This window comes from Cebus imitator, unplaced genomic scaffold, assembly GCF_001604975.1.
Source record: "Cebus imitator isolate Cc_AM_T3 unplaced genomic scaffold, Cebus_imitator-1.0 Scaffold380, whole genome shotgun sequence".
In the NCBI taxonomy this organism is placed as follows: Eukaryota; Metazoa; Chordata; class Mammalia; order Primates; family Cebidae; genus Cebus; species Cebus imitator.
Window position 1 is genome coordinate 1,638,146 of NW_016107695.1, and position 23,615 is coordinate 1,661,760.

Below are 23,615 nucleotides of genomic sequence, written 5' to 3' on the forward strand. Positions count from 1 at the left end.
GCTGCCGCCATCCTTCCTGACAGGCTGGCACTGTGACTGAAGGCGGCGGCTGAGGGCACCCCGTGCAGGGACCAGCTGCTCAGGCGCCAGTGCCCCAGGGCCAGGAGAATCCAGCCTCTGCTCTCTGGGCTGCTTTTTGCTTTTTATAAAACTCCTCTGCTGTCAGCTAAAAGGATCCCCACGTCTTCCATGGCAAGCAGCTCTGTGTTTCCTGTGGAGAGGAAAGAGACTGCCGCTGCTGTCTTGGGCACGCACGTGTAGGCTTGAGGGCCCGGGAAGGGCCCGGATCTGAACCGAGGGAGGGAGGGTCACCAGTATCAGTTCAGGGGTGCGGAAGGTGAGGCCTGAGCCTCCTAAATCTTCTAAAGCCTCTAGGCCAGGCCTTTGGGCAGCTGGAGTGCGAATTTCCTGAGATTGAACAACTGCCCATCCTGAACTCCAGGGCCCCCACTAGAGGAAGGTCTCAGAGCGTCCCAGACTCCATGGCAGGAAACTGATGCAGCTGGGTGCCCCCGGGGCCAGGTGGCTCCTCCCTTCCCCACCCTAACGCTCCGCCCAGGAACTCGAAGGTGTTGCTCATCCCCAGTGAGCAGCAGCCAGGGTGCCAGGCACTACAGGTGATGCCCCACCGCTCATGCTGATGCCCCCGGCTGCTGTCTACCCGAGCCAGAACCCCCTTCCTGGCCTTCTGGCCACTGCAGGCAGGGAGGGGTTTGCTGGCCCTAGGCAAGGAAGGAACTGTCCTTAGTTTCCAGCCCCTGAGGGGAGCCAGGGTCCCTCCCGGGAGAACATGACCAAGAACTGGAGCTGCGCTGCTTCCTGAGCTCGGTGGCAGATGCCACAGGAGGTGTGTGGGGCGTGGTGCCCACCTAGGCTGCCTGCCTCCTCTCCTTCTCCTCCCCGGCACTGCTCCATCACCCTGGCAGCCCTGGCTCTGGCATCCGTGCCTGTGGGGTTTGCATGGCCCTCCGAGGAGCCAGGGGATGTCAGGTGGGGGAGTTGGGTCATGTCTCTCCCCGCCTGGGTCTCACTGGGTCCCCCCCGTGGGGCTGGGTGCTGAGCCGCCCTGCACTGGTGCAGTGTGGCTAGTGCCCAGGCTGAGGTTGTTTATCTGCATTCCAGGCGCCTGCCACACACCCAGCTGTTAGCAGCCCTGACCCTTGTCCTGGCTCGGCCATGCTGGATTCCTAGCCCAGGCCTCCCTCTCAGTTCCCTTCCCTGCAAGAAGCTCGGTAAGGGCGGGTTCCAGAAGACACAGCTGTGATCTGGGAGGTGCTGAGCTCCCACCTGCGACCCGTGGCTGGGGAGGGCCCAGTAATGACAGCATGGCAGTGCCCCCAAGAGGGAGGGGCCATAGGACCACCCAGACAAACCTGAAGCGTTCTTTCCTGCAGGGGTGCAACGGACAGAGCCCAGTCCTGAGAGGCCCGCGTGCAGCCGCAGGAGCCGACCCTGGAGATCTCATGATGGCCTCGGAGCACAGGGATGTCCTCGTGCTGCTGCCCAGCCGGGAGCAGCTGCGGCTGGCCGTGGGCATGAGCAGGGCCCTGGGTGGCCGTGGGCGTGAGCAGGGCCCTGGGTGGCCGTGGGGGTGAGCAGGGGCACAGGGGTAAGCAGAGCCTCAGGATACAGCCTGTGTGCTGGGAAGTCCCTGGACTGCCTCACTCTGCTTACACCAGGTGCCTATGAGGTGTCAGGGAGGGTCAGCCCTTTCACTGGGCCTGTGAAGGGAAAATCCCTGATAGATGTCACTGTGAGAACTAAGGTGATGGCTTCAGCACATCCTTCCTGGGCGTGCTGAGGGAAGAGGGCCAGGCAGCCAGTTTCCATGGGGGATCTCCTGTCTCGCGTTAAGACGTCGCTGTCTCCCTGCGTCTCTTTCCTTTTCCACCCATTCTGTCTGTCTGTTTTAGTTGAGTTTACCGGGACAGCAGCTGAGATAGTACTTTCATTTTAAGGATTAATGTGGATAATGAAAATGTGGCAATTAAAATGAGTGGTGTGCTGAAGAATGACGACTTTCTGCATGGCTAATTTACCAGTTTCCCTTTTGGACGTGGTTGAACGCTACCTGGAATGAAGTATGACTTGCTAGTAATATCTTGGTTCAAGTCCCCTGGGAATCTCTCGTCTGCTTGGGTATACCGTTCTGTGTTTAAGTAAACACCCACATCTATGCTTGCGGCAAAGTCTCCCCCAAGCCTCATGTTCCCACCCGGCAATGAGAAGCTGGTGTTGAGCCGATGAGGCGGTGTCCCGTAGTTTCCTGGGGCCCTCAGCTGTGCCTCAGGCTTGGTGGAGGGGTCATAAGAGGACTCATTGTGGGAAGATGCTGGGGCACTGGCCCCCTGCCCTGTAAGTGCTGGGACTTGTATGTTTCTTGCACTGAACTTCACGGTCAGATTTTAACTGAGGGATCATGCAGCCGGAACAGTGAGCCCTCTGGCTGAATCATGCCCATCTGCTTCTGATGGAGCCCCCTGAAGTGCATCTGTGGCTCCTGCAGCCCCCTCCTGTGCCCTCCAAGTTGGCAGCCACAGAGCCTGCTTCTTATGGGGTGTGCGCACATCCGCGTCTGCAGTAGGACAGGAACCCCCCTATTGGTGTGCGAGCATCTATTTCTGCAGTTAGACGGGAACCCCCATTAGGGTTTCACACATCTGTGTCTGCATTTAGACAGGGCCCCCTATTGGGGTGTGTGCACAACTGTGTCTGTAGTTAGGGACCCCCTGTTCAACCAAACATGTATCAAGCCTATTAGAAAGGAATGGGCTGGGAAGACCCTTCCTGCAGATCTGTGTTACTGCCATTGTGGGGCTGCCTGTCTGCCCCCTCACCACATTAAGCAGACAGTAACCATATTAGTCTGTTCTCACACTGCTAATACAGACATACCCAAGGCGGGGTAACTTAGAAAGGAAAGAAATTTAATTGACTCACAGTTCAGCATGCCTGGGGAGGCCTCAGGAAACTTACAGTCATGGCAGAAGGCACCTCTTCACAGGGCGGCAGGAGAGAGAATGAGTGCCCAGCGAAGGTGGAAGGGCCTTATAAAACCGTCGGATCTCATGAGAACTCACTATCATGAGAACTGGATGGGGGAAACACCCCCATGATTCAATTACCTACCCCCGGGTCCCTCCCAAAACACAGAGAGATTACGGGAACTACAATTCAGGATGAGATTTGGGTGGGGATATAGCCGAGCCACATCAATAATGAAGCCAGTCTTACAGAACGCGGGATTAGTAAGCTGGCTACGTCGTTTGACTAGAAACCATGCAAATGAAGAATCACAACATGGCCTTCTGCAGATCCGGCGGCCAGCTGGGCTCTGCTGTGATGCTTTCTCCTGGAGCCCCAAGTGAGGGTCCTTGGGAGAGTCTGAGAGCAGAGCGCATGGCTGCCAGCCTGCGCCCCCTCACCGGCGTGAGGGCTGCAATTCCTCCCAAGAGCGCCACCTCTCCTGCCTGGTGATCCCAGGATGGGCCCCAGTGCTGCTGTGACAGCCGGGACTCAGGGAGACCGGGATGGGCCCCAGCGCTGCGGTGACAGCCGGGACTCAGGGAGAGCTCCGCACGGGCGACGCCGCCTGTCCCAGCCATGTTGGGGCCCGAACAGGTGTGAGGTGGTAGCACATGTGGGACACAGGAAATGTGGGCACGCCCCAGGCTAGGTGTTTGGAGGCTGCTGTCAGTCAGAGCTCGACTGCAGTCGTGCTGCCAGGGTCGCTCACGTCTAGTGGACGATGGATGATGAGACGCTGACGCTCGCACACGTTTGTCTGTGCCGTACGAGGACAGAGCCCAAAGGGACGCCCTGGGGGTGACGCTGCGTCATGTGTCCCTGACTGGTCTCGGGAAATCCTCACACCAGGGACAGACAGGGATGGAAGGGGCAGCCCTGACCCACTGTCCAGGGCACCTGCCCCACCACCCTCATGCCCCCGCACTCACATGCGCTCTGATGGGCATGCGGCTCATGTTTAGTCTTCAGCTTTGGGAGCGAGTGAGGAACCCAGACCTGTTCCCTGCAGGAGGTGCCTGACTGGGTCGTCCCCCTGGTGCTCTGCTGGGCCTTGCTTGCCCAGGTGGCCTCCTAGGGGCAGGTGCCGGCCCCTCCCTGAGCCCCTCCTCACCTCTTTTGCAGGTGAAGGCCACTGGCCTGGAGCTTTTCCAGCAAGTGTGCAACGTGCTGAGCATCAGAGACACCCAGTTCTTCGGCCTCTGTGTGGTCAGAAGTAAGCATTGCTCAGGCCCCACCTGCAGGGATGCCCAGGGTCAAGGGGGCGGGCAAACCACACACATGCACAAGGTACACAAAGGGTTACACAGCACTCACACATGCACACAGTCACACACCACTAACACATGTACACATGTGCATACCACACATATGCCCACAGTCACACACCACTCACACATGTACACATGCACATGCCACACACATAAGTTATACACCACTCACACATATGCACATACACCACACACATGCCCACAGTCACACCACTCACACATGTACACATGTACACACCACACACATGCACAGTTACCACTCACATGTATACATGCACACACCACACACATGACTACACACTACTCACACATGTACACATGCACACACCACACGACAGTTACACACCACTCACACATGTACACATGTACACATGCACACACCACACATGCACAATGCACACAGTTACGCACCACTCACACACATACCACACGTGCACACTAACAGTTACATACAGTTACACCCCACTTCCCCAGGAGACACTTCCACTCACTCATTCTTTCTGGAGGAAGCCAGGGCTGAAACCCCAGGCAGAGGTCTGCGCCTGCGATTGTGCTGTTCTGCGGGGCGGTTGGCTCCATGGGCTTCTGGGAGCATCCATCCAGTAGCAGGCCCCTGGATCTATGTGAGTTCTTACCTGGAGTTCGAATGCATGCAGATGGCAGGCGGAGGTGGGGCTGCGCCAGCCCGCTGGGCTCCACAGACCCTGCTGCCGGAGCGCGTCACATGGAAGAGCCATGGGAACCCGAGGTGCTTCGTGTGCACTTTTTGCTGCCCCAGGAAGCGAGTGGCAGCACTCAGATCCAGTCCTACAAAGGAGTGGGGGCCTGAGGTTGCTGGCACAGGGAAGGCCTGGACCCCTGTCCCTAGCCAAGCTGAAGAAGGCTACACGGGGCAGATGGAGATGGAGTTCAGTGCTGATGGGTGGTGGCTGAGTGTCTCCCACTCTTGGTGTCCATGGAGGACAGGGCTGAGCTGACCTCTCCCAGGCTCCCCGCAGAGCAAGCCGGCCTCTGTCTGGGGGAGTGAGTGAGCCGGGGACCCTGCCTGGGACACCGGGACCCATGCTCCATCCTTCAGGATCTGCAGCGCCTTGTTGGGGGCTGTGAAGGGAACGTGAGATTTTAGGGTGCTTCTGGACGAAGCAGTCTTCCTGCAACCACCCACGTAGTGCCCTGGGGTTTCAGCCCGAGTTTCTCTTCGTGCCATCGTGAGTGTGGGCAGGAGCCAGCTTCCCTCAGTCCAGGTGGCCCCAGCCCCGTCTGTGCCCCAGAGTAGAAGCGAGAATGCCCGGTCTCCATCTCCTCCTTCTCTAATCCCCATCAAGAGGAGGATCCTAACTTCGTCTCAGGGGTGCCCTGGGGGCTGTGTGACCACTGGGCAGTGGGGAAGGAGGACCCTGGGGGCAGAGGGAATAAGATGGGGTCCAGCAGGGCCAGCCTTAGTGCTGTGACCTCATGTGTTTAGACCAAGTCCTGAGTCCCCCAGGTGACCCTGAGTGGGCACCTTGAGCTCCTGAGGGCAGGTGGGGTTTGGGGCTTCCTGTGTCAGACTCTCCAGGAAGGCAGGGGTACAGGGAGAGCCAGAGGGTGCCTCCCTTTGCCCTTTGCTGCTGTATTTCTCAGCCAGCCCCCTCCCGATTCCAGCCCCCAGCAGCACTGGGAACTGTACATGGTATCTTGGGGGGGTCAGGTGGAGGGAGCATCGTGGGGGGCGAGGTGGGGGGAGCGTCGTAGGGGGCGAGGTGGGGGTAGTGTCATGGAGGTAAGGTAGGGGAAGTGTCATGGGAGGTAAGGTGGGGGAAGTGTCATGGGGGGCAAGGTGGGGGGAGTGTCGTGGGGGGCGAGGTGGGGGTAGTGTCATGGAGGTGAAGTGGGGGAAGAGTCATGGGGGGCGAGGTGGGGGTTCCAGCCTCCCACAGCACTAGGAACCGTACACAGCATTGCCAGGGGTTTCGTGGGGGGGGGGCAGTGAGGTGGGGAACAGCACCCAGTGCTGGGCTTGCACCCAGGAGCAGCAGAGGTCAGTCTTGCTGTCAGGGTTGATACTGGAGGACTTGTCCCAGTGTGCAGGGGAGGCTCTGGCCCAGTTAACACACTTGTCCGCAGCCGCCATTCACGCCTGTCCGTGCCTCCCACAGGCAGCAAACGGAAGGAGGCGAGTGTTCACGCAGCCACCTGGTTTATTTGAGGAGGGGTGCTGGCGGTGGGTGTTACACTCTATCTGCGTCACCTCATCCTGAAGTTGTTCCTTACTTGTGGGATTCAAGTCCCTGTCACTTCAGAGCGAGGCCTGGCTTCCTAGTGCAGCCCGGGGCGCCGAGCTATGGGGGCTGCCAGCAGGGAGCCTCGGTGCCCGGGATGGGGCTGGGGCCTTGGGTCCTGACCCGCAGGCTTCACATTAGCGTCTCCACCTCCCAGGACCACCCCGCTTCCCGGTAACGCCTGGTAAAGGTTGGGGATGCCCCACGCCTGGCAAAGCCTGGTAAAGGCCGTGGATCCCCCGCCCCCTGGTAATGCCTGGTAAAGGCCAGGGATCCCCTGCCTCCTGGTAAAGCCTGGTAAAGGCCGGGGATCCCGACCTCTCTGGGCCGCCACCCAGGCTGTGGTGCTACTGCAGCCGGTGCCCTCCTCTTTCCGAGCTCTGCACAAAAGCACCTGGAGTGCCTGCGTCCAGCCACCTGCAGCCCTCTGAGCAGGGTGACTGAGGCCCTTCTGGGGCCGATTCTGCCCTGGACAGCTGCCAGCCTTTGTCTGCCAGCCCAGTGACTGAGATACCAGCACCCTCCCCTCCTGACCTGCCTGCATATGGGGTGTGTGTGGACAGGCACTCAGGGAATGTTCCAGGCTCCAATGGGTGCTTGGTGTAGTCCTACGGACTCCAGAAATAGGACTAGATACCTCCCTGAATTCCCGGAGGTGGGGCGGGCACCCTGTTGGATGAGCTATGGGCTGTCCCGGCAGCCACCCCGTGCTGGAGCCCAGTCAAACACAGAGCTTCCCCGACCCCGGGCCCCAGCACAACCTGAGCCCTCTGAGGGCTGGGGACAGAGGTCTCCGGCTTTTAAATCACGGTGAGAGTCACCCAGGGGAGGCCAGGATGTTGACCTTAGAGAGACCAATTTTACCTTTGGTTTAGTGGTTGGTGTCATCCTGCTGTGATTTTAGAAATGCAAAGAAAATTAGTCTGGAGGGCATGAGGGGGAAGGTCAGGAATTCCCGGCCCTGTTCTTGACATCTTTGATTACTTAAGGACTCAAAATCTCTTAACCCAAAAAAATAAATAAATAAATTGGGCGGGGCTGGTGGGGGGATTCAGGGGCTGCCTGGAAAACCCGGGCCGGGACCCATTGCTTTGGATGAGGATCACGTCCATGGCTGTGGTGGGACATTCACTGACCCGTTGGAGCTGCTGTGTTTGGGAAGCAAGCTCTGGCTTGTGCCCCTCTGCTTTGTCTGTGCCTGTGTTCTTGGCACTGGGGCTTCCCTGTTCTCCCAAGGCAGAGAAAAGCCCCAGAGCATCCCCCTCCCCTATGTGAGGCCCCGCACTGGGAGGGTGTCTGTCATGGAGACAGCCTCTGGGAGACACAGTTCCAAGGCGACCATGGTGTGAGGGCACGGAGACTTCACGCCCCACCTGAGCTCAGTGCACAGCCCCCGATGTCCCTGAGACCTAGGGACAGCAGGTGGTGTTTGCAAGTTCTGAGGGTGGAGTATGGGGGTCCCCCAGAGGTCCCACAGCACCTCCCTGGGGAAGGACCTCCCCTCCCAGCAGTGGGGTACAAGGCAGAGCGTCTCCTGGTGACCGGGAATCCATCTCCCAGATGGTGCAGGTTCCCGATGACCAAGGATTCTCCCAGTTTACATGCTGATGGTCCTTGGCGTTGGGGAGTTGCAGACAGGTCATGAGGGCGGTGGCCATGGCTTGGCCTGGCTTCTAAGGGAACCCTGTTCCCTTTTGACTGAGGCACAGTCCGTGCTGTCAGCTGCCCAGATGCTAAAGGAAGAGCTCATGGGCGTTTGCCGTGTGTCTGAACACATGTGCCAGCAAGGGGAGGCCCGGGAGGCAGGGGGGAGGCCCGGGAGGTGGGGGGCAGGGAGCCCTTGAGTCTGGAGAGTCCAAGCAGAATGAGGGCCTGTGACAGCCCTGGAGCAACAGGAGAGGCTGGGAGGGTGACCTGGAACCGCCCCCACAGGCATTGCTGGCCGGTCAGCTAGTGTGTGCTCTGGAGGGGTCTTTACCCTGCGGGGGAGTTCCCTGGTGGGAGCGCTTTCTGACTCCTGCCAGCCAATCCTTGCTTGCTTCCCTTGAAGCTGTCCCCTTCCTCCCTGGCCCCTTGAGGCCAGATGTCTGAGACAGCCGGTGGCTGAGTTCACTGGCCTCGGGGACAAGAAAGGAATCTGGGGTCACCTTTCCTCCCAGTGATCCAGCAATCCTGCTCCGCAGAAGGACAGATTAGACCCAGCCCCTCAACCTCTCTGGGGTTGTGGCCCGGAGCCTCCACCCAGCGGAGTCCCCTGGCCCCAGGACCTTCTCCACCCGACACACTTCTTGGTTTGTGACCAGAGCCCTTGCTTTGGAGATTTGGATTTTTTAAATAGGAAGTGCTTGGATTTCTTGCTTTAATTATCTCATAAGTTACAAATTGGATACATTTTTGAGACATTTTGTAAGCTGTACATTTTTGAGGCCTATAACAAAAACAAGAAATGTGATTTGGGGCTTAGATATAGAGGCAAGGCAAAATAAGACAGACAGAGACTGAGACAATAAGGGGTAGAGACAGAGAGACAGAGACAGAGACAAAGACAGAGACAAAGAGGGACAGAGACAGAGAGACAGAGACAGAAACAGAGACAAACGGGCATAGAGAGGGAGTGAGAGTGAGCCCCACCTGGCCTGGGCTTGGCCCTTGCTGCCTGGAGCTCGCTCCTGTGATGGTGAGCTAGAGTTCCAGTGTCCAGCCCCTGGGCAGCTCTGCAGGAGTCTCCTGCTGTCATGCCAGTGTCACGGGCAGCAGGCACAGTGGGGGAAGCTCAGGTTTGTTGTTCGATCAGCAGCCGTTTGTGGAGCTCCACAGTGTGTCCCGATTTGCCTGCCGGGAGCTGAGAGGGCGACTGTCACTGGGAAGAGAGTGAGGAGGCTCTGGAGGGTGCGTCTTCTCCCTGCTCTACGGGGTTCAGGGGAGCCTAGAGCCAAGGCCAGTCCCTCCCCTTCCAGCGGCAAGATGTCCTTCCTCCACCAGGCTGTGCCTGCACCAGTCAAGGCTCTCCAGAGAAGCAGGACCAACCAGTAGAACACATACGCACACACGTGCACATGCATATGCACACACGCGCACACATGCAAGTGCACACACACATGCACGCATATGTGCACACATGTGCACACACGCACATGAACACATGCACAAGCACACACATGCACACACATGGACACAATGCACACACATGGACACAATGCACACGTGTACACACGTGCACACATTGTGCACACACGTGCGCGCACACACATGTGCACACATGTGCGCACACATGCACACATGCAAGTGTGTACACATGTGCACACATGCACAGACATGTGTGTGCATGCACACATGGACACAATGCACACTTGTACACACATGCACACACGCACATGCACACACATGCACATGCAGACACGCACACAGACACAAGCACGACAGATACATGTGTATGTCTCTGTACACATATCCTTCTGATTCCGTTCTCTCTGCAGACAGTGTGTGTGTATATAGGGAGGGAGAGAGAGAGAGAGAGAAGCTGATTTATTTTAAGGAACTGGCTCATGTGACTGTTGGAGGCTGGCAAGTGTGGGATCTGCAGGGCAGGCCGGCAGGCTGGAGACCCAGGGAAGGGTTCTGCGTCTGATTGCCATCTGGAGGCAGAGTTCCTTCCTCCATAGGGGACCTCAGTCTTTCTCCTTAGCCTCTGAGTCCTTCAGCCGACTGGACGAGGCCCACCCACATGTGAAGGTCACCTGCTTTACTCAGTCTGCTGACGTCAATCAATCAATCCCTCCCCCTCTCCCTTCTTCCCTTTCTTCCTTCCTCCATCTCACTGTCCCCCAGGCTGGAATGACGTGCCATGATCAGGGCTCACTGCAGCCTGGACCTCACGGGCTCGGGTGGATCCTCTGGCCCCAGCCTCCAGAGTGGCTGGGACTGCAGATGCATACCACCACAGCCAGATCCTTTTTGTGTTTTTTTGTGGAGTCCGGGTCTCATTATGTTGCCCAGGCTGGTCTCGAACTGCTGGGCTCCTGCAGTCCACCTGCCTCTGCCTCCCAAAGTGCTGGGGTCACAGGTGTGCACCACCACGCCCGGCCTGAGTGTGGCTCTCATCTTAAGAATGTCTTCACGGTGACATCTAGACTGGTTTGGCCGTACAGCGGGGCACTGTGGCTGGGCTCAGAAGGGTGTGCCCATGAGCAGAGGTGATGGCATCTGCTGTCCCACTGCTAGGCGTGCGGAGGTTTAGGGGGACTGTGCTGATTTTGAGAAACAAGCGGCTTTGTCTTCTAGTGTCGCTGCAAGAATTGTTCTTGTGGTGTTTGAGGGTAAGTACCAGGAAGTACTTCCTCCTCACTGTGATTGGAGGTGGAGGGTGGAAGGTTACAGCAGGGTATTTAGGTAATGAATGTACAAATAAAGGTCCTTTTGCTGACCTGACCGAGGCCGAGGTAACCCCAGATCCTTTACCAAACATAGCTAAACACGCGCCACTCATGCTGCAAACGCTGAGTTCGAGCTAGAGCACCCGAATGGTGAATTCAGGGGAGTCAGGACCTGAGAAGGGTGGTCTAGACCTTTTCACGTGGCGTTTGCTTAGACCAGGTGTTGGCAGACGTCTTCTTTAAAGGCCAGAGAGTCAATATTGAGACTTTGCAGCATGAAAGCAGCTATGGACATGGCGTCACAGGCAACTGCGGCTGCATCCCCACAGGAGCTTCTTTACAAGAGCAAGTGGCTGCTGGGGTTTGGCCTGGGGCCCTGGTTTGCTAACCCCTGGCTTCAAGGGCCCCATGGCCTGGCATGGGGTGGGAACAGCGTCCGCAAGCCTGGGTCTCTGCATCTGTGAGATGGGGTAGATAACAGAGCCATCACGTTAAAGACACAGGGATCGACTCAGAGTCTTCAGCACAGAACGTGGCATGCAGTGTCCAAGCAGCGAGTTGCTGCTGTTGTTACTGACGAGGGTGAGTGTTAGATCCTCCCTGACACAAAAGGGAACTGAGGCCGGTGACACCCTGGAACCTCCCCCCTGCGTCTAATGCTGCCTAAAAGAGCTTTCTAATCTAAGGATTAGAAAGACAGCCAGGGGCCGGGAGCAGTGGCTCATGCCTATAATCCCAAGACTTTGGGAAGCAGAGGCGGGCGATCATGAGGTCAGGAGAGCAAGACCATCCTGGCTAACACAGTGAAACCCCACCTCTACTAAAAATACAAAAAATTAGCCGGGCATGGTGGTGGGTGCCTGTAATCCCAGCTACTTGGTAGGCTGAGGCAGGAGAATCGCTTGAACCGGGGAGGCAGAGGCTGCAGTGAGCTGAGATCGTGCCACTGCACTCCAAACTGGTGACAGAGCGAGACTCCATCTTAAAAAAAAAAAGGAAAGGAAGAAAGAAAGACAGGCAGGGCGGAGAGGGGCTGAGCTGGGCACCTGGCCCTAGGATGCCCTTCTGCCAGCCTCTGTAGGTGAGTCTTCCTCACTGGTGTCTTCATGTATCTCCAGAACGAGCTAGCACTTGCGGACGGAGTATCATCACATGTGATGTAGGTGGCTGTAAGGGAATCTGAGACTGACCCTCCCTGTGGCTGACTTATATTCTCCGGACTGCAGATTTTCTAATATAAATAAGAGTAGACAGTTGGCGCTCTGTATCCACAGGTTGCCCATCCTCGGATTTAACTAACCTCATGTTGAACATACTCAAAATAGTAACAATAAAGAGTATGATAAAAATAACACAGCCAGGCCAGGTTGGTGGCTGGCGCCTGTATCCCAGCACTTTGGGAGGCTGAGGCGGGCAGATCATGAGATCAGGAGTTCGAGATCAGCCTGACCAACATATTGAAACCCTGTCTCTACTAAAAATACAAAAAAAAATAGCTGGGAGTGGTGGCACACACCTGTAATCCCAGCTACACAGGAGGCTGAGGCAGGAGAATTGCTTGAATCTAGGAGGCAGAGGTTGCAGTGAGCTAAGATCGTATCACTGCACCCCAGCCTGGGCAACAGAGCGAGACTCCATCTCAAAAAAAAAAAAAAAAAAAAAGAAAAGAAAAAAATAATACAACTTTAGCAACACAGTATAACAACGATTTCTACAGCATTTACATTGCATCAGGTATTATAAGGAATCTCGGGATCGTTTGAGGTGTACACAGGGATGTGTGTAGGGTACACGCAAACTCTACACCATCCCTGGGTTTTGACATCCAAGGGGCATCCTGGAACCAATCCTCAGCAGACCCGGGGGAACTGTACGTTGTTCCACGTCACCTGTGAGGTTGAACTACCAGAAGTACCTTTTGCAACAGTCACCTGCTCTCTGGTGGCTGCCCACAGGGCTGCCTCCTGCACCAGGTTCTGCCCAAGGAGGGTGGTGACTATGAGAGTGGCTGTCTTGGTCTCCAGGGGTCTTGCTGTTCAGGGTCTGCTGGGGACCCTGCGTCCACCTCATTTGACCAGGTCCCTGGGCCCCGCAGCATGAGGGACCCCTGCCCTACCCCGACACTGCACAAGGAAGGAAGCCGGGTGATTTGACTCCTGACCGGGTGGAAACTGTGCCTGCCCCTCTCCACTGCCCACTGCCCACAGTCCACAGCCCTGGGTCCTGGGAGTGCTGGTGTGAGGACAGTCTCAGCGTATTCTAGAAAGAAGAACGCCTTACCTTCCCAAAGCCCCTGTCTCTCTGGTGGGTGCTCATGGCAGCCTGGTGCCGGCCGGGTGGGTCATGTTTGCTACAAATTAAGACTTTTGTGATTGAGTCACAGGTTTATTTTTTCTCCCTGTGGAGCCTTGAATCTCAGACTCGAAAGAGATACTAGGATTTTAAGACTTTATTTCTTAGAGCAGTTTTGGTTCACACAAAATTGGGAGGAAGGGCCAGAGATTTCCCACACAGACCTCTCTGCACTCACAGCCTCCTGTGCTGCCAGCATCTCCCCAGGGCAGCGCGTCTGCCCGCTGAGGAGCCCGGGTGACTGGGGTCTCACAGGCTGGGGTCGGGTAGGCGTGGGGCACTCTCCTGCTGTGGCGCATCCTCTGGGTTTGCACAAATGTGAAATGTCAGGTGTCTGTCACCTTCAGGTGTCATAGAGAAGAGCCTCCCTGTCCTGAAAGTCCTGTGCTCCGCCTGCTCCTCCTCCTCCCCCTCGAAGGCTGACCCATGGCACCAGCCACTGGCGTCACGGCGGAGCCCCGTCAGCGTGTCACATGGCACAGCCACACCGCATGCACCTCCTCGGGGTGGCTTTCGGCACTTGCTCTGCGTCTGAGCTTCCTCCAGTTTCCTCAGTTTCCAGCACTGAATCACATCCCATGGTCTGGTCCCTCAGGCAGGAAAGCAAGGCCTGAGCCAGGGGGTGACCTGCGCAGGGACACAGTCAGCCCTGGGCCCTGGAGCCAGCAGCCGGGTGAGGACCTTGGGGGAATCACGACACCTCAAGGCCTCAGCTCCAAATCGTGCCGTGTGGAGCCCGGGGACACCTACACTGACATTGCAGGCTGTGAGCCCTGCTGAGACCGGCAGGGTCCCCACTGCCATAGGGTCCTCTTGATGAGGGTAGGCAAACCCCAAGTTGGGCCTTAGCCTGGGAGGTTCTGGGCTTCACCCAGGAAAGAATTCAGGGGCAAGCCAGTGGCATTAGGCAGCAGCTCTTACGGAAGCGTCGGTGCCCAGCAGCAGCAGAGGCACAGCTCCGGGCAGAGCCGGGCTCCCCATAGGCCACGCGAGCAGCAGCTCAGAGGCGGGGTCACTCACACCCACACCCACGTCTACTTACACGGAAACTACAGGGGAGATTATGCAGCTGTTTCTAGAAAAGGGTGGTAACTCTGGGGTGGTCAGGTTGTTGCCACGGAAAGGGGCGGTACCTCCCAGTGTTGCCATGGCAACGGAAAACTCACCTGCAGGCCGGTGGGCTTGTCTCATGGGAAGCCGCTTTCCCTGTCCCTGTTTTAGTTGGTGCTCAATTTGGTCCAGTATCGGAGTCCCACTCCCTCACCGCGTCAACTCCTCCCTCCTACCTGACTCTGAGCCACGAGGCTGCCACGGATAGGGTGGCTTAAACCACACACGATTGTGTCAGTTCCAGAGGCTGGAATCCAAGGCCAAGGTGCCTCACAGCTGATCCCTCCCAAGGCCTCTCCCCTGGGCCTACCAACAGCTGCTCCCCTGTGTGGTCACATGGCTGTCCCTCTGTGTGTGCCCCTCTGGGTGCAGTCTCCATTTCTCTGTGAGGATCCGATCTGCCTGGATGAAGGCCCACCCACATGACTTCATTTCCACTCAACAACTTCTTCCGTAAAAGCCCTCTCTCAAAACACAGGAACTGAGGTGCTAGGTCAGAACTTGTGCATATGCCTCTGGGGAGCGTGATTCCGCTCATAGCAAGGTCAACGCCAGGTCCTCTGCTCAGCCTGGAACACAGTGAGCTCCCTGGACCCCCATGTCCCCCAACACACCTCGCCTCTCAGGACCATCGGGCCCTGACCGTGAGGGCGACAGGCTGGGCAGAGCCTGGGCTGACCTCGGTGGCCCTGAAAGGCCATGTTCAGGTGGGCCCTGCCCGTCACCCTAGGCCCCCCGGTAGCTTCCCCAGGCATTGCCAGCCCCGGCCCCAGCCCTGTCTCCACCTGGGGACCCTGACACAGGAGCCCAGGATGATGTTTCAGGTTTTGCTGGTAGGCTTGTCACCAGGGAGGTGTCTGTGAGGTGGCAGCCATAACTGGAGCGGTCGGTGGCCACAGAATAAGGTGAAAGTTTTGGGAATAGCCTGCACGGCCGGCCTGGTCCCACGGCACCCACTGCTGCGGCCAGCAGCGGCCCGGGCTCCTGCGGGCAGTGACTTCCCTCTCGAGTTTATTTTGGGGACGTGCCGGTCACCTCAGTCCTAGGCCCTGGCCTCCACAGCAGCAGAGGATGCTTCTGTTATTTTCCTCTCTAGGATAATTGTTTAACTTTTCCAGGCTATAAAGAAACACATGGTGGTAAATATTTTTAAAAACATAGAAACACATAATTTAGAAAGAAGCATCTCTTGTAGTTTCCAGGGAAACCAGGTTAACAGATAAAGCTGGGGTAGTTGACTCGAAGCTGATCAGTCGGTGCTGGATTAGAGACGTGTCTATTTTTACTGATTGACTGAGGCAGGGCCTCACTGCCCTCACCCACCCTGGAGTGCAGCGGCACGTTCACAGCTCACTGCAGCCTTGAACTCCCAGGTTCAAGCAGTCTTGCTGCCTCGGCCTCCGGAGGCTGTAACTACAGGCATGCCCCAGCACACCCAGCCAATGTTTCTTTCTGTGGTGATGAGGTCTCATGTTGTCCAGGCTGGTCTTGAATTCCTGGCCTCAGGCAATCCTCCTCCCTCGGCCTCCCAAATCGCTGAGATGACCAGCTTGAGCCGCCACATCCAACCCCGACAGCTCTAGTTTGTAAGCGATTTACTCCGCGGCTGAGAGGGCACCTCGGTTGCAGAGGAAGGGGGTGGGGATAGATGTTGCTACATTGCTTTCCCAAAGGGTATGCCCGGAGCATTGCCAGTTTTGAACATTCCTGCACGTTGGAAAACCGTTTTAGTAAATTTGACACCTGTTCATGTGTGACGATGCTTGTTGCGCTGTCAGCTTAGGAAAGCCCCGTCCGCAGCATCAGCTGGAGGAGAGCCTGGTCCACGGCATCAGCTGGAGGAGAGCCCCGTCCGCGGCATCAGCTGGAGGAGAGCCCCGTCCGCGGCATCAGCTGGAGGTGACTTTCAGCTGCGCATCTCCTCTGGAAGCCACACTGGGGTTTGGACAGACAGTGACACCTGGGAAGTGTGGTGACCGCTCTGATGAAGCCTTTGTTTTGTTTTCAGACAATGAGTATCTATTTATGGATCTGGAGCAAAAGCTCAGCAAGTACTTCCCAAAAGACTGGAAGAGAGAAAGGTATCAAGTAAGTTTGGAGCGTCGGGTGGGAGAGGCAGGGCACCATGGTGGGCTGTGCTGGGCCTCGGGGACGCGTGGGGTGGGAGAAGGAACCGTGGTGGGCTGTGCTGCACCACAGGGATGTGTGGCGTGGGAGAGAGCACCGTGGTGGGGTGTGCTGGGCCGTGGGGATGTGCTGCCTCATGTCCATGCACCTGCTCCATCCAGAGGGGCCATGTGCAGGGGGACTGCAGTGAGCCCCGAGGGTGCAGGCAGGTGAGCCCACGCTGATCTCGCCTTCGCAGATGTTCTTGAACGCCGTAGAGCCTGTCTGCACATAGAGTTTTCCTGTTAGTAAATACCGTGAGTCAGGAGATGTCAGCTGTGGCTGCGGATGCCTGAGCTTCGGCTTTGAGCTGGGCGTGCACCAATCCCAGACCCCCACACTGGGAAGACAGGACAGCGAGGGCACCTCGCTGTGGCTCTTGCGTTTTCTTGTATTTTCCCCACCAGGGAAGCAAGAAATGCAGAGCGCCCTTCGTGGCCTTCCTCCGAGTGCGGCACTACGTGGAAAACGGAAGGAGGTGACCGCGCTGACTTGCTTTCCTGGAATGTTGAAAATCTGCCACGTGAACAGAAGTCCTATGAAGGCCACACAATACATTTGAGTTTATACTAAAAAACAAAAACAAATACAAACAACCCACTCTATTGGCTGTTTAGGGGAGCACAGGAATTCCATTTAATTGAAATGCATACAGACTGTGTCATAAAGTGGCACTTCTTCAAACGCGGGACTTGTCCTCTGTAGGGTGGGGATGCCATATGCAGGCCTTGGGTGAGGCTTCTGGAGGCTGCTGGGTGGAGGGCTCCTTGGTGGCAGTAAGTCACCTGCGCCCCGCTCCAGGAAGAGTGTGGGCCTGTGCCAAGCTGGCCCTGCAGGGACACGGCTGTGGATGTCACAAGATAGGAACAAGGTGCCAGGGGCTCAGATCGACCCCAGGAGCTGGCATGGGGAGGGACAAGGCAGGGCCACAGGGGCTGACAGTCCCCACACTCACTCCCTGCTGCCTTCCAGCGACCCCCGGGCACGGCACCTGTACTACTGCCACCTGAAGGAGCGTGTGCTTCGGTCCCAGTGCGCCCACCAGGAGGAGGCCTACTTCCTGCTGGCCACCTGTGCGCTGCAGGCTGACCTGGGCGAGCACTGGGCACCGGCCCATGCCGGGAGGTACTTTGAGCCACACTCCTACTTCCCACAGTGGGTAAGGTTGGGGCCACAGCCTCCCAGCACTGCTAGCCTGGCGCTGTCCACCTCCACCAGGTCCATCCACAGGAACAGGGGCTGGGGGCCTGGCAGGAGCAGCTGGAGGAAGGGCCAGGGCATGGAAACGGGGAAGCCATCTGTCCTTTCCTCCTGAAGGCCCAAGGGGCCTGCCCATCCCCAAAGCCGGCGGTGTGGGAGGACTGGCCGGGAGCAGGCTGGTCTGGATGCCTGTGCCCCCAGCCAGCTGTGTGGCCTTGCTCGCGTGGCTTCACCTCTCTGAGCCCTCGGCTGCCTGGCTGTGGAATCTGCCTCCCCAAGTATCCGGTGACCCATAGGAGCCTCTGAGCCTCAGCTTCTTCGCCTGTAAGGGAACCGGTGCCATTCCCGGGAGGAGGGGGCCTGATGGCCGTGCGGGTGGATGGCCGTCACTCCAGGAATGCAGGCTGGTGCCGGTGAACTCGGAGGTTTCTCTCCTTGACGGTTCATTGCAGCGCACCTCTCCTCTGTCCTGGGCACCTTGGGGCCTTCTCCTGTTTGCTCTGAATGGAGATCGCTGAGGCCAGCATGGGGCCCAGCCAGGCTTCCTCCAGGCACTGTGGACGTCACATATGCCCCTGGCCTCTGGCACACTTGCACGATCCTTGATTGCATGTCTCAGGATCTGACCCCAGTGTCAGGTGGTGGGCGCAGCTGATCCTCATTGGGCAAGTTCCCAGGAGCCAGGCCTCGTCGGGTGTGGAGTGCCCCTGCAGAAGTCTGAGGAGGGCTGGCTGTTGCCATTCGCCCTGAGGGGGACCCAGGCGGGACAGGGAGTCAGACAGGCCAAGAGTAGAGCGGGCACCGAGACTTCGTCCCTGGGTCCAGGCTCAACAGCCAGGCCCTGGCCCTGCCCGCTGAGGTCGGCACCAGCTGCAGGAGGTTGGGGAGGCTTCTCAGAGCAGGCAACCGGTGAGGAGGAAAGCAGGCCAGCAGAGGTCTGAGCTCACCTCCCGGCAGGCTGGGGAGGCTTCTTGGAGCAGGGGTCTGGCCAGGAGGAAGGGGGGCCATTAGGGATCTGAACTCACCTCCCAGCTCTGTCCTCAGATCATCACCAAGAGGGGGATTGACTACATCTTTCGGCATATGCCCGCCCTGCTCTGCGAGCGCCAGGGCCTGAGCCCCAAGCAGGCCATGCTGCGCTCCATCCAAGAGGCCTGCCGGCTGGAGGACGTGCCCGTGCACTTCTTCAGGCTGTACAAGGTCGAGTGCAGGGCGGCCAGTGACGGGGCTGGACTCTGACTCCAGGCCAGGGACGGATGGAGCCCCTCAAGCTGACAGTGGGATCAGGACCCCAGGCCAGAGGGTTGGATGGAGCCCTCCCAAGCTGACAGTGGGATCAGGAACCCAGGCCAGGGATGGACGGAGCCCCCCCTCAAGCTGACAGTGGGATCAGGACCCCAGGCCAGAGATGGACGGAGCCTCCCCTCAAGCTGACAGGGCGATCAGGACCCCAGGCCAGGGATAGACGGAGCCCCCATGGCTAACAGTGGGAACCAGGACCCCAGGGCAGGCGTGGCCAGAGCTCCCCAAGCTGATAGTGTCACCAGGACCCCAGGGCCGGCTTGGAAGGGCTCTCTTAGGTCACAGCTGATGTTTGTTTAGCCTGATCAAAGGCATGCTTGTGCTGACAGGGTGGTTTGGTCTGATACTGGAGTGAATCAGACTCTAAATGGGCCCGAGCTCAGCCTGCTCCATGGAGGCCTTGGCCCCTGGGCAGACTGAGCACACTCCGCCATCAGTGAGACCCAGCACCCCCAGGCCCGGGCCTTGACCTCTGACCTGTGTCCTTTAGGATAAGGAGGAAGTTTGCTCCACCGTGATCCTGGGACTGACCCTCAGGGGAGTGCACATCTACCAGCTGACGGGAGGGGTTTCAGCCTCACAGAGCCCCTGCTCCTGCCCCCACCCCTTCTCCCTTCCCCATGGGGGGCTGGGCTGTGTAGCCTCCCTGCAGCGGTCACGGGTGCTGGCTGGCCCCGCCTGGACGCCCGGCCCCTGCTGTCCTGCAGGAGGTGAACCGAGTTCCACAGCTGCTGTACGACTTCCCCCGGCCCCACGTCGGGAAGCTGGCATTTCTGGTGGGTGTCTGGGGGGATCTCCATGCCCTGGAGAGTGTGGGCCATGCAGCTTCATCTTGAGGGCATTTCCTGGGCATTTTATCCCCACGAGGTGCAGGTTGCTTCCTGCCAGCCTCTCAGTGCCGCAAGACCCCACCTCTTGGGGCCATCAGGCTGGCCTGGTCCCACGGGCTCTGCGTCTAGCCCAGCCCTGAAGGCATTGGGTGTTTAGCTGCCAGCTGAGGTCTAGTTGTTATTGCTGGAAAACTGGCTCCCAATTGAGAAAACCAAGGGAGAGAAAATAAGAGCAGGTGGTAGACATGTACCTGCATGGCCTCTGTTTCTCTCGTCCTGACCCCAGAGCAGTCACCAGGGCCACCCGCAGCCTGGGTGACAGGGAGGAAAGGGCAGTGACTGTGGGGGCCGCTGGGCAGCAGGCTTGCCCTGGACATCCAGACCCAGGTCTTCTCGTCCCACCCTGGAGCCCCACCCCCCTCACGCAGCTGCAGGCACTTCCTAGCCAGGAGGGCCGCGTCCTCCCCAGCAAGGGCAGGGCCGAGCTCGCCCTGAGCACGGCAACGTGAAAACCTCGGCCTCGTCCCCCTGGGGGCCGTGGCTGACATTGAACATCGTCCTTTCCTGTTGCTAGCGCGGTTTTCAGCCTGTGGAGTGGCACCTTCTCTCCTGTGTTCAGGGGAAGAAGCTGGAGATCTGGCCGGACGGGCTGCCCGCGGCGCGGAAGCTGGTTTATTACACGGGCTGCGGCGCTCACGGCACCTGCTGCACCTGCTGCGCACCAGCCACCAGCTCCAGCTCCGCATGCGGCCTGCGCTACACGTGCTGCGGCGGCGGGAGGAGGCAGAAGGTGGGGCTGCGTGGGCGCTGGGCTCCAGGCAGGGCTGCGCCTTCTGTCTCCTCTGCGCTGTGTGAGGCCTCCTGGCTCCCGCGTTCTCCAGATGCTCAGGTCAAAGGGCGGGTGGTGCCCCCAGCTCTACCCAGAGTAGGATTGTGTAGACGGGGCGGGGGAGGAGGACGGCTCTCAGAGCCGCCTGAGGTTCCACTGCTCCTCCCACCATGTGCCCACAAAGAGCAAGAAGTGCAGGTTCCGACAAGGCCTGGCTCAGCGTTTACCCACAGGCCCGGTCTCCCACCCCGCTCCAAGTCCTCACCCAGCCCTGCGCGTGCGTTTCTGCCTCCTGGGCTCTTCCTCCTGCGTCAGCGGGTAGGGTCCCTCTCCAGCCGCCCTCACTGCCGTCCCCGCTCCCCGCAGAGAAGCAGCGCTACCGGGAGTCGTACATCAGCGATGGGCTGGAGCCGGACCTGGACCCATCCAGCAGGGGCTCCCCGGGCAGCGGGGGCAGCAGGGACAGTGGGGACAGCAGCCAGCACTGCCCCCACCACCTCTCACTCCACTCCACCGACAGCCACGGCAGCTCCCACACGGCAGGCATCGAGGCAGACTCCCGGCTCAGGGAATCCAGAGAGATGCTTGTGGACCCGCCCTCAGGGGTCCAGGGGCTCCCGGAGAAGGCGCCGTCCTCCGGCCCCAGGACCAGTGGCAGCCGCCCTGGCACACATGACAGCCAAGGACCAGTGGGCCCAAGGGGGATGCCCAGGCACCCAGCGGCAATGCCCTGACCTGCCCTCCAGGGGCCAGACCGTGAGGGGCGGAGCTGCCTGTGACTTTCATCCGGAAAAATGTGCCAGAACCTGCCGGGAAAAACAGAGGAGGCAGGGAGGAGCTGCCTGCAGCCTGCCATACCCGAGTCCCTTGTCCCCAGCAAAGGGGCAGCCGCAGGCTGGGATAGACACAGGAGCAGTGGGTCCTCTGGGTGCAGATGAGCCCAGGTCCTCGAGCTTTCTTGGAAGTCCATCTCAGGAGCCCCTCCCACTCCTAGGAAGCCCACCCCCACACATAGGAAGAACCCCAACACGTAGGAAGCCCCCCAACTCCTAGGAAGACTCCCCACTCCTAGGAAACACCCTTCCCTCCCAGGGACCTCACCCCAACACATAGGAAGCCCCCCACTCCTAGGCTGCCCTTCAACTCCTAGGAAGCCTCCCACACTTCTAGGAAATCCCCCACTTCTAAGAAGCCCCTCACTCCTAGGAAGCCCCCTGGATTCCTAGAGAACTCCCTGACTCTTAGGAAGCTCCCCCACTCCTAAGATGCCCCCTGAACTCCTAGAGACCCCCCAACTCTTAGGAACCCCCCCCACTCTTAGGAAGCCCCATGGACTCCTAAGAAGCCCCCAACTCCCAGGAAGCCTCCTCACTGTTTAGCAGCCCCTCCACTCCTGGGAAGCCCCCACCTACCAGCTTCCCTCCCATCAGGAAGCCTGGGTTAGAGCGGTGTCTTTTTCGCTCAGTTGAGTAGGAGTGAGAAGACAGAGCCATTCCCAGAGTCTTCTAGGACCACGTGTCCAGCAGGCCCAGGATGTGGCATTCTGTCCTGGAGGATGCTTCCTGCTCAGCCCCTGTGTGTGAGGCTCTGAAAGCTTCCTTAGTGCCCCAGAAAGGGGACCTCAGCTCTGCTGGTCTCTTGAGTGTTCCCATGGCCTTGACAGCAGATGTGATGAGGTCAGATGGGACCAGCCCGCGGGCTCGGTCACCCAGTGCCACCAACAGCATCACCTGCAGTCACCCAGTGCCATATAGCATCACCCAGGGCCACCCAGCATCTCCCAGGGCCTCCCAACGCCACCCAGCATCACCCAGGGCCTCCCAGCGCCACCCAGCATCACCTGCAGTCACCCAGCGCCATCCAGCATCACCTGCAGTCACCCAGTGCCATACGGCATCACCCAGTGCCACCCAGGATCACTCAGGGCCTCCCAATGCCACCCAGCATCACCTGCAGTCACCCAGTGCCATCCAGCATCACCTGCAGGTACCCAGGGCCTCCCAATGCCACCCAGCATCACCTGCAGTCACCCAACAACACCCAGCATCACCCAACATCACCCAGGACCAGGTGTTTCTGTCACTAACCCACCGTGTCCACGGTTGCAGTCGGAGTGTCTGGTCCACCAGTAAGGGATGGTTGGCTTCCATCTCTGAGGTTTTACTCTAGCTCTGGGGTCTGTAATCCAGCAGGAATCACCGTGCTAATCCCACATCCGCACAGTAAGAGCCCGTTTTAGCAGAGGTCAGGGAACGGAGCGAAAGCAGTCACCACACTGAGGACAAGGGGGCAGTGTGAGCCTCAGGAGAAACAGCGGCCGAACCTGGGCCCCCAGCTCCGCAGGGGACTGCCCTTTGGGGAGAGCCACGTCAGGCAGGACCCAGCCACCTATGCTCACGGCTGCCTCCTCCCACAGCCGCTTGCTGGGAGCCCTGTGCCCACGTCAGGACCAGAGGCCACAGCGCTCAGGTCGTGTACCAGGTAGGATCCCTGCCACGGGCCAGAAGCCCGGGCTCTGCTCCTCCACCCCCTTCTCCTATGTCCCCTGCCAGGGGCCCTTGGGGCCTTCCTAGGCCTATCAGAGGGTCCCTCGACTGAGACCCCCAAGATGCAGCAGGCAAGTCAGGGAGCAAGGCTCTCAGGGACTGAGGCAGGTGGGTGTAGGTGGAGGCCTCAACTCAGGGCCATGTGACCCAGCTTGCTATGGGGACGGACGGGTCCTGCCTGGGCCTGGGGTGGCCGGGCCCTGAGTGTCACTGGGCCACTGTAGGCAGGAACTGGACACCTGGGCCCTGTGACCTGCCGTGCAGCAGACTGGCTGCCCCACCCCTCCATCCACTGGCTGCCCTACCCCCTCCATCCACTGGCTGCCCCACCCCTCCATCCACTGGCTGCCC

At 58.8% G+C, this 23,615-nt stretch overlaps 1 protein-coding gene across 1 annotated transcript in view; it reads left to right on the forward strand.

The window, feature by feature from the left end:
• The first annotated feature begins 1,173 nt into the window (after positions 1-1,173).
• Positions 1,174-23,615, forward strand: part of FRMD1 (FERM domain containing 1) — a 24,974-nt gene continuing 2,532 nt past the window's right edge. Inside the window, 14 exon segments of the mRNA XM_037731071.1 lie at positions 1,174-1,368; positions 1,371-1,452; positions 1,454-1,534; positions 4,149-4,240; positions 16,400-16,479; positions 16,965-17,035; positions 17,530-17,716; positions 18,802-18,957; positions 19,550-19,627; positions 20,509-20,575; positions 20,578-20,679; positions 21,085-21,407; positions 22,245-22,253; positions 23,149-23,199. Coding sequence (XP_037586999.1) covers positions 1,326-1,368; positions 1,371-1,452; positions 1,454-1,534; positions 4,149-4,240; positions 16,400-16,479; positions 16,965-17,035; positions 17,530-17,716; positions 18,802-18,957; positions 19,550-19,627; positions 20,509-20,575; positions 20,578-20,679; positions 21,085-21,407; positions 22,245-22,253; positions 23,149-23,199 — 1,422 coding nt within the window. The 5' untranslated portion in view covers positions 1,174-1,325.